The sequence below is a fragment of the Lactuca saligna genome, chromosome 8, assembly GCF_052625555.1.
Source record: "Lactuca saligna cultivar CGN05327 chromosome 8, ASM5262555v1, whole genome shotgun sequence".
Classification (NCBI taxonomy): Eukaryota; Viridiplantae; Streptophyta; class Magnoliopsida; order Asterales; family Asteraceae; genus Lactuca; species Lactuca saligna.
Window position 1 is genome coordinate 7907625 of NC_136424.1, and position 10994 is coordinate 7918618.

The 10994-nt window shown below is 30.5% G+C and overlaps 1 protein-coding gene across 2 annotated transcripts; it reads right to left on the reverse strand.

Annotated features, from left to right (window-relative positions):
- Positions 1–1608: 1608 nt before the first annotated feature.
- On the reverse strand, positions 1609–3647 carry LOC145013247 (dihydrodipicolinate reductase-like protein CRR1, chloroplastic). 2 transcript variants are annotated; one of them, XM_078972055.1, is made up of 9 exons: positions 3466–3647; positions 3212–3390; positions 3082–3147; positions 2906–3001; positions 2719–2835; positions 2549–2641; positions 2097–2198; positions 1870–1956; positions 1609–1775 (listed from the first exon to the last, which is right to left on the reverse strand). In XM_078972055.1, the coding sequence occupies exons 1-9, from the start codon at positions 3629–3631 to the stop codon at positions 1743–1745; spliced, it is 939 nt and encodes a 312-aa protein (XP_078828181.1). In that variant the 5' UTR covers positions 3632–3647; the 3' UTR covers positions 1609–1742. The 2 variants fall into 2 exon arrangements, with proteins under 2 accessions (XP_078828181.1, XP_078828182.1); XM_078972056.1 differs by having other exon boundaries at positions 3212–3409; positions 3466–3645.
- Positions 3648–10994: the final 7347 nt, after the last annotated feature.

Below are 10994 nucleotides of genomic sequence, written 5' to 3' on the forward strand. Positions count from 1 at the left end.
TTTTAGAATGACAACCTTTGGAGACTTTAAACAAACTTGGTTTTAGGGTGTCGATGAAGATGAAAAGATATATTAACATGGACCATCAAACGTGACTAAAATTGTTGTGATATTAGGTTTACTTAAGGGATGATGGTGGAAAGACTAAGAGGTCAAGAGCCTATAGACTTGGGTTTTGACTAAATGATATGTAGATCATAAGTACACAATGACTCTTGTTGACGAAATGACATGTAGGCTGTAAGTACACATAAAATTGTGTTGACGAAATGACATGTAGGCAATAAGTACACATAGACATGTGTTGACAAAATGACATGTAGGCCGTAAGTACAAATAGACCCGTGTTGACGAAATGACATGTAAGCTGTAAGTACAAGTAAACCCGTGTTGAAGACGAAATGGATGTGGCGTAAGTCTAAAATACACATATCATTGGATAAGTAGTATAGACTAGTTCTTTGAATACAAACAATTAAAGGAAAAAAAGGAAAACACATTACAAAAAATTAAAATGGTCCGGTCGATACAACATATGTCTACGGACAAGAATCGAAGAACTTTCTATTTCCTTATTGGTTTCAAAGTGATACATTGGAATCTTTAGCTATGAATGCTTATAACTGGAACCCTAACAACTATATGATTGAACTCATATACAAGTAAATCTAAAACAACTAAAGATGTCCTATTGTGGGATTTTGTATCCCTTTGGAATTTTCATTAAGGTTTCCTTACTTCATTTTGTGTTAGGCTACTTATTTGGATCGCCAAATTTTAAATCGTACTCTAACATTATTCGTATTTTATTGTTTGGAAAGTTTGTATTTTATTGTTAACTAAAATGAATGGAAAGAGGCTAATAAATTATACCAAAAGCATTTTTTCTATCAAGTGCCATGTTTTTTAAAATAATTATGTAATACACATTTTTATCCGTAAATGACATAGTGAATGTGACTAAACCAAGAAAAATAGCTACTTGATGTTGAACAAGAAACAATATCTGTAATACAATTCCCCATGTAAGTATGGAAAATGTAGAAAGATTCTGGAGGGACTAAAAAGGCATATCTGTAATAGTTTAAGGACTGTTAATATACTTTTCTTACTTTTGTTTATTGTATAATTTAATTGGTGATGGGCCCCTATAAAATAATAACCTCTTGTTATATCATTATAATGTTTTCTTTAATTTTTTAGATAACTTAATGAGCTTGGGTTGAACAAAAACAATAAGTCATACGTTCATTGGTAAAAAATTTAAATTTGATGCATATCTTTTTGGTTGTAAAGATATTATTAATTTATTATATACCTTCATATGTTAACCGTGATATCGCTCGATTAAACGTCCGATGATGATGTTTGAATTAAACTTTTTTCATGAAACAGAGCTTAGAATTCTATATTAATTTATAAATGCATGCTAAAAATCGTGTGGATATTTTCTAACCTACTGGGATTAGCACATGGTATCTAAAATACATCTTGAAATTAACTTTATTGCGACATTAATCTAAAAAAGGAAAAGAAAAAGAATTTTTTTATTATGTCGGTTTATATTAATTGCAATTTGTCAAGCAAAATTTAAACGTCTCCATGATGTAACAACATCCTAAAATGTCATTTTTTAGGATTTAACAAAAAAAATACTCACATCATTTGGACAAATTCAAAATCCGAATTTGAAATATATATATTTGTTATCAATAAGTGAACTTCATTTAGGAAACCTATTTCTACAAGAACTTCTCTAAACCATACACCAGATTCTGCAAAGTCAAGGAAAAAAAAATAAAAGATTGGGTCAATTAGTAGCAAAAAGAAATTAATTTTAAGAAATTAATGCGGGTACATAATGAGTACCTTAAGACGCACAACTTGTCTGATCGCTAGAATAAGTCCTGGCATGAGACATTGGACATTCGTGATATCGTGTTTGATAGAATACATCTGGCGAGTTTTAGAACAAAATTCAACCAAAGTCCACAACATAATAAAATAACACAAACATACACTTTTTTAAAATCTATATTTAGGTATGGGAAAATTCAACCAAATCCCACTACCAAATCTACTTTAATGCAAAATACCTCTCCAGATCCCGAAAAATAGACCGCTGTACTAGACACAAGCCCAGGAAGAACTAAACTATGCACACGAACCCCATCTTCTCCTAATCGTTGTCCTCTTGCCTGACACAAATAAGATCTTATTAAGTTTACTTTTAGTCGTTTAACTTTGGAATAATTAGGAGAAATAGCTACTCCTTTTACCAATATATGCAATTGTTTTTACCCATGACATCAACTTTCTTGTCTTTCTTTATCCATAATAGAAACATAATTGTTGTATTTGCGGATAAAAGCAATTTCTTTTAACTTTTTTTTAACCGTACTTATATTTTATTTGGTATTCTTTATCAATAGTATAATTTTGCTTGCAATGTACTTTATTTGTATTTTTCCCTAAAGAAATAGAACTATATTGCCATTATTTATGGGTAAGTGTTTGTATTATAGGTAAAAATAAGCAAATTATATACTGGAGCATCGGTGTCAAGATCATCTCTATTGTAGAGTTGTCCGAGGTTGGAAAGGTTGTTGGCGATCTGCACAGAATCTTGCGATGGGAACACCTGTCAGTTTTCAAACAAATCATTTCTTTTAGAAACTGAAAGGATTAAGATATTGAATGTGAATATCATTGACTTACTCCTGCATTAGCTTTAGATTCAACAATCTCAACATTGTTATAATGAAAAGAAGCTGAAATTGCAGCTTGCTGGAGTAATATCGATCCTATTGACAACGTTGGTGCAACCAGACAACCCTGAAATTTAAAACCCAAAAGATTTCTTTTATCATCAAACCCTAAAGCTTCATAATTCTCAGTTTCTCACCATGCTGGCTTTCTCGCAGAAGGCTGATAATGCTGCTATGGTTTCGGGTTTGATTCGTGGTACATATACCACACTATTCATGCCAAATGCTGTTGCCTATTAACATCAAGAAGACAACAAAACATCAGCTTAAACACTCCATTAATGGAGGTTTAAGATTAGAGGAAAACGAGGACCTGCTTGACATTGTCGTAAACTGTTGAAGGCTCTGTGAAATCAACTACAACTGATGTCGCTTTTAACTGCGGGAAAAAATTCATTTAAAATGGTTTGCTAAAAGAAGTTGAGTCTCTAAGATTTGATTACCTGAGATATGGAACCTAGTACCATGGTGAGATCGCTAATTATTGGTATCTCTAGAGCTTCTTCCATGCCACAAACCAGTCCTATATCTTCTCCGACTAGGTGTGAATCAACAGCTCCGGCGACTTCCATTCCTCTGGCTTTTGTGACTGCTAACACAGCAGCCATTCCGATCTCCTTAGCTGCTCCATTGATCACCACCTGTCTTCGTACCCATCAATCAATGGTTTGTTAAGAATTATATATGATTAATATACCTTGATGTTGTTTTGAGGAGGTTGCTGCATTGAGCAAGAGATGGAAGGAGGGTAAGTTTTGAGGTAACGGGAAGTCTTGTGGTTTGTGGGGTGGATTTGGATTCTGAGGGCTGCCATTGTTGCTCCTGGAAGCTTTTTGTGTTGTGTAGTTAGTTTGGTCTTGCATTTTTGGATAAGTTAGTTTGGTCTCATTTCAAAGATAAGGTTTTTTAAAAAAATAAAAATAAAAATAAAAAAATAAGTCTTGCATTTTTGTTATGTGGCCAAAACAAAATTATCACAAACAGCTTCATCACATTCATTGGAAACCGTAAAATTAGATCAAATCTCTAAAAATTAACGCTTCCATATGTTACTGAAAGAGGGGACAGGAAGAACCTCATCGAACCCTACCACTTTAAGTCAAAACTAAACAAGAAATTTGAGCTTCAATTCAAAATTTTAAAAAGAAACAAAGCAAACAGATAAAGATCTGGTTTTTTGCACGGTTTAGGCATTGATCAATAAATTGAAGCAAACGGCATTGAAGATTAGCACAAATTTAGCAAACTTAAAAGGTAATAAAAAAAATTGCTTACCAATCAAATCAGCTAACTTTCAAATTAATTCTGCGAAATCATACATATGGAGCTAAAAAATTGCAGTGTTTGATCGGAGTTTATGTATCTAGCGGGAATTGGAGAGAGGAGAGTGACCGGAATTGCCGGTGGATAGCCTTACGTGACTGTCTATAGCCGGTTTGTGTTCGGAACGTGTGATCTAAGGCTGTGAGGGAGTGGTGCGGTCTCTACCGCACATTTTGCCACATAAGCAGGGGAACACTACCCCCTGAGTGCGGTCTAAACTGCAATACGGTAGATATTCACCGCACTCTCCACTCTCTCTCTCCTCTTTCAACTAATCATCACTTTTTTTTTTCTCTTTGTTTATGGTATTTCTACTCCTACCATTCTGATAATATATGTTTTTTCCTTCTTTAATGGTTATTTTATATATGTTATGATAAATTAAAATTCAAAAATCAAACAATTTGTCTATTGAGAATTAATGTTTCAATGCGTGATATTTGTGATTTATAATTAATAAAATAGGAAAAATAGTTAATATTTTTAAAATGTAACTTGCAAATTAAATCCTATTTTTATATGAGATATCAATAGTTTAAATTCAAGATAATAATTTTCAATTTGATAATAGAATAATAAAAATATAATAAGAATCGGATTCTACAAAAAAAAAAAGGTTGTTATAAATATAAATTTGATATATATATATATATATATATATATATATATATATATATATATATATATATACAAAATTTCAAATTTATAAAATTATATAAATGGTTCTTGAGGTTTGTAGTAAATTGCAAATTTGGTACAAAGGTAAAATAGTATTTTCTTAAAAATCTAAAAACTAAAAGGTTAGATTTAATAACAGGAGAACCATTCATGAATTTTTGCAAATCACAGAGACCAATGGTGTGATGTTTTCCATAAATGTCTTCAAAGTGAGATATTTTACAAACCACAAGGACCAAACATACCACGATGAGTAATCAATGAAAAAAAAAACATCACGGAAAATTAACATGGCTCACTCGATATGACAAGAATTTAAGAACTCTTATATTATCGGATTGTTTTCAAAGTGATACATTATAATCTTTAGTTACGAATACTTATAAATATAACCTAGCGATTATAAAATTGTATCTATATACAAGTAAATTTGAAACAGCCACACATGTCCTACTGTGTGGCCTTGCATCCCTTCGAAATTCTCATTTAGGTTTCTTTACTTTATTTTGTGTTAGGTTGTTTATTCGGACCACCAAAATCCAAATCACACTCTAATATTATTCGTATATTGTTAACTAAAATAAATCAAAAGAGCTTAATAAATTACACCAAAAACATTTTTTTATCAATTGCCATGTTTTTCAAAAATAAATATGTAATATAATTATCATTTTTATCAAAAATATTAACATATGACAAAACCAATAAAAAAATAGCAAATGGGGTTGCACAAGAAAGATTAATGGAGTTGCACACGAAATCGTATTTGTAATACAACTTCCCATTTAAGTATACCGACCCGACCCGAGAACCGAAGTTGGCCGAAATTAAGAACCGAACCTGACCGCCGGTTCTACCAGTTCTTGTTGTGTCTTCAATGTTGGGACTGGTCCTCGAGAAATAACAACATATGGTTCCAATTTTTTCCGGTTCCACCGGGTTTTGTTGTTTCCACCTGTTCCGGTTCTACCGGTTCAGGTTCCTACCGGTTTCCGGTTCCATAAATCCACAAGAATATCGTCCTGGTTCCGGCCCAATCTGTTCTATCAGATTCCGGTTCCGGTTCCAGTACTGGTTCATGTGGTTCTCCGATCCAAATGCTCATTCCTAATATGAAAAATATAGAAAATTTCTAGTGGGCTAGAAAGGCATATCTTTAACAGTGTAAGAAGTGTTATTATAATTGTTCTTCCTTTCATTTATAAATAAGACAAAATTTGATAACCAATATTTATGGTGTTGATAATTGATCTCATTTTAAGGATTTTTATGGAAAATATAATACCACCGGTTCCTATGGTTTCCAAAATTTTATGAGTTGTTTTTGTGCTGTTAAATTTAATTTTTCAGGTGTTAGATTTTTATAATAACATTTTTATAATCTTTTGACATTTTGTTTCTATTGTTATTTTATGGTTTTATTTATTTATAGCTTTTTAATGTTTTTTTTTATTATTTTGGTCCAAATAAATAAACTTAAAATTGATAAACTATGTCGAAACCGTTTTTTCTTTAATTTTTCTTATTTGTAAATTGAAGCGATAATAATAACTTTTTTAATTTTATGCCATTACAGTTGATATATATATATATATATATATATATATATATATATATATATATATATATATATATATATATATATATATATATATATATATATATATATATATATATAACTTTGATTCTTCATAGTTAATATCGTTAGCAACTTTATGTTTGCATTAATGATTATCATTATTTCACATTTTGTTTGTTTGTTGTTTTTTTATTTAATTATAATTTTAGTTGTTTATTATTATTATTATTCTTTTTTTTTTTATATTTATTTTGATTAAAGTAATAAAAAAATAGAAAAACAAAAAACTCAAACACCAAAATTATAATATACTCTAATATATTAATATATTTTACACTTTACTACTTTTTTGTTTTTGTTTTTTTTTTTGTTTTTTTTTTTTAATTTTTCCTTGTTATTATTATTTTTTTTCAAATTATTTTTTTCATTATTTCGTTTTATTTTTCATCAATTTGATAACTTTTTTTTTTGATATTTTTCAAAAAGTGTAAAATGTATGAATATAGTAGAGTATATTGCAATTGTGGTGTTTAAGTTTTTTTGGTTTTCTATTTTTATTAATAATTTTGGTAATTTATGGTGTAACATCTCAAAATTTCAAGATAACAGTTTCATTTTTAATACAATCAAAACAATCATTTATCTTACACTCAAACAATTAGAAGTATTGCATAATAAACAATTATTAGTATACAATCCCAAAATCACAAAGTTGCGGAAAAACATGGGTATATGCGCTGCGATCAAGACATCAAGTCGAACCCTTCTCTTTCTAACTGGAAGTACTTGAAACCATAACCAATAATCCATAAGCACAAAACTTAGTGAGTTCTCCAAAATACTACATATCATACATATAATAGAGAATGCTATGTGTCATCCATAGTCTTGCCATTATGCCATGAGGCATATCATGGTATTTCCTTGCCAAGATGGGGGCTAATACCCTGGGTCTTACAGATAAGAGCCAAGAGCCACCTCCTAGTCTTCCATGCAAGCCTCACAGAGACAACAATCATACAATCTACAACTACCAATCTACTTATCTATCAGGGTCTGAACCCTGGTCTTGCATACAAATTTGCCAGGAGTCACCTCCGGGTCTTACATATAATGCCAAGGGCCACCTCTTGGTCTTCCAATAATACATAAGCCAATGGGCCGACATTGGTGCCTTCGACCCATAGTACAGTGAAGAGACTCACCTTAAACAACTGAAACCCACAGATAAATCCCTAACTGCAAATCCGCTAAAAAAATCTTTGCGCTATCAATCACAAAATAACATTCAGTTAATAACATCCCGACTCACACTAACAGTCCAAATTAGGCTAAAAGATATTTTTACCCTTCCCCAAACTTGACCCAAGGCCAGGCCCAATCCTATTATCCAAAAACCTCAAATTACAAAATAATCACCTATGGCCCAAATATGGCCCAATTTTCCAAATTGGGCCCAAACTCTTTCATGGACCTTCACCCAAGAGAGTCCAATAAAATCTCAACAACCCAACAATAGAATTCAGATGGCCCAACAAGGCCCAAGACAACCAAAGTCCAACATAGCACAAAACCAAAGCCTAAAAAGACCGAAGCCCAATCTGCTGAGTACGTTGTGCGTACTCACTACTCAGGTCGTATGCTCAACGTACATGCTTGAGGGGTTGTACGCGCAGTGTACCTACTTGTACGCCCAGGGTACTTCACCATCTTGACCACTTTCCCATTTTCATCTCTTAATCGACTAAGACTTCAACCCAAACCCATATCTGACTTCCTTAAGGTGGTTTATCACGTAAAGGTGCCAACTTTACGTGCATTCATGGCTTAATGGGGCCTTAGAGCTCAAAAGAGCTTAATAAATGACTTAGCACATGCATGAGACGAAAACCACCATAAAGTTTGCACCTTTATGCTTAAGAAACCCATAATGAGTCTAGATCTACAAGGATAAGCTCCAAAAAACAACATTAACTCACAACCACCAACCAAAGGGACCAAAATAACCAAAAACAAGCCAAGGAGTAGATCTATGAAATGAGATGACAATATTTGAAGGTTATACCTCAAAAGCCACAAAATAAAGGTGATAAAGTTGGATCCCAAAGTTCTCATCCAAATAATGAGTCTTCAAGCTTCTTCTTCCCCCTCAAGATGCACAAAATCCCCCACAAAAGCTTTACAAGAGATTAAAAGCACCACACAAAGGCTAAGAAATGAATTAGGGTTTTCAAGGGTAAAGAGGTTGGTTAAACAAGGCCAAAAGAGGCTATCTTATGCTTTATATAGGGTACAAGCCCTAAAATTAGGGTTTCTAATCTACTCACTTACACTAAGCGTACTCCACATATGCCCATTATACGTGGATGGGCTCCGCGACCAAACAAGCTTAATATGCCCAACATACTCCAATTTTCCCAAACTTGGCAATTCAGTCCCCTATCTATCAATTTTGCAAACAATACACCCCCCCCCCCCCCCAAAGGGGCTAAACCAAAATGTGCAAAGAACCAAGCGTTACATATGACTTTTGTAATTTTTTTTATTTTGATTCAAGTAAATAAAAAAGTTATATTTATATTTGTAGTTTTGGTCCAAATTTATTTATTTATATTTTTTTTTCTTCTTTAGTGGTTATTTTATATATGTTACGACAAATTAAAATTAAAAAATCAAATAGTTTTTCTATTGAAAATTAATGTTTCAATATGTGATATTTGCAATTTATAATTAATAAAATTGGAAAACTAGCAAATAATATATTTTAAATGTAATTTGCAAATTAAAACCTATTTTTATATGAGATATCAATAGTTTAAATTCAAAGTAATATTTTTCAATTTGATAATAGACTAAAATAAAGAACAAAAAAAAAAAAAAAAAGAATCGGATTCTACAAAGAAAAGGTTGTTATAATAATTTAAATTGATTTTTTTATCGTTTATTTAAATAAAAAAATATTAGAAAAATTATATATATATATATATATATATATATATATATATATATATATATATATATATATATTTATATATATAAAATTTACCTATATACAAAATTTCAAATTTATAAAATTATACAAATGGCCCTTGAGGTTTGTAGTATATTGCAAATTTGGTACAAATGTAAAATAGTATTTTCATAAAAAAAATCTAACTAAACAGTTAGATTTAACGGTAAGAGGACTAATTATGAAATTTTGCAAACCACAAGGACCAATGACGTGATGTTTTCTATAAAAATCCTTAAATTGAGATATTTTACAAACCATAATGACTATACATTTCACAATGACTGTAAAACAAAATTGTGATTATTTGTTACACGAGCAATCAAGGACACTAAAAAAATCACAAAAAATTAATATGGTTCGTGTTGTATGACATACGTCTATGGACAAGAATTGGAAAACTATTATATTACCCGTTTGTTTTCAAAGCGATACATTAGAATCTTTAGTTATGAATACTTATAAATATAATCCCAACAATTATAGAGTCGTACTCATATACAAGTAAATTTGAAACAGCCATACATGTCGTACGAAACTGTCAATTAGGTTTCTTTACTTTGTTTTGTGTTAGGTTATTTATTCGGACCACCAAAATCCAAATCACAGTCTAATATTATTCGTATATTTTTAACTAAAGTAAATCAAAAGAGGTTGATAAATTATACCAAAAGCATTTTCATAAAATGCCATAATTTTCAAAAATAAATATGTAATATATGTATCATTTTTTCAAACATATTGACATGTGACAAAACCAAGAGAAAAATAGGAAATGGGTTTGCACAAGAAACTCTAATGGAGTTGCACAATAAATCGTATTTGTAATAAAGGTTTTAAATAACGTAAGGAGTGATTTAACAGTAATGTCAAACCTTAAGATTTTCCAAGCCTTGACGAGTTATGATGTTTGTAAGACATAACTTAAGGCGGTAATTTTGTATAATTAATATTTTTATATGTATTTTTCATCATTATTCAATTTTATACACATATGATTTAAGGTGCCATTGAGCCATGATGCGCTAGAACCTTGTTTGTAATACAACTCCCCATTGAAGTATATTGAAACTACAAAAATTTTCTAGAGGGGCTAGAAAGGCATATCTGTAATAGTGTAAGGACTGTTACTATAATTGTTCTTCCTTTCGATTATAAATAATTTAATTGGTGGTGGGTCCTGATAAAATAATAACCTCTTGTTATATCATTATTTTATATGATATTTTTTTTTGTCAAATCAACGTTTTATTTTTTCTAAAAATGACCGAAATAATGAAGTTTTCTACATCAAATTACATAAATAATTTGAGCTTGAATTTAACAAAACAATAAGTAATAAGTTTTTATTTATTATTTTTGTTTTTTTTGGAATGATAATTTTTTATTTATTTAGACTTGAACCTTTAACCTTAAAAAAAAAATATAATATATGATACCATTAAGCTAAAATTTAATTATAGTTTAATAGATAAAATTTTAAAGTTTTGATACATATATTTTTTGTGTTAAAGATATTTTAAAGAAATAGAGCTTAGAATTCTATATTAACTTATAAATGCATGCTAAAATCACGTGGATATTTTCTAAGCTATGCAATTAGCCACGGTATCTAGAATACATCTTGCAATTAACT

What these genes read in the sequence shown, in the direction of transcription:
- LOC145013247 (XM_078972055.1), bottom strand. Translation starts at nt 3,631, where the DNA reads ATGCAAGACCAAACTAACTACACAACACAAAAAGCTTCCAGGAGCAAC. An exon ending in CTCCTCAAAACAACATCAAG is followed by an intron (nt 3,391 to 3,465) that starts GTATATTAATCA and finishes TCAATGGAGCAG; the next exon opens with CTAAGGAGATCGGAATGGCT. An exon ending in TTTACGACAATGTCAAGCAG is followed by an intron (nt 3,002 to 3,081) that starts GTCCTCGTTTTC and finishes TGATGTTAATAG; the next exon opens with GCAACAGCATTTGGCATGAA.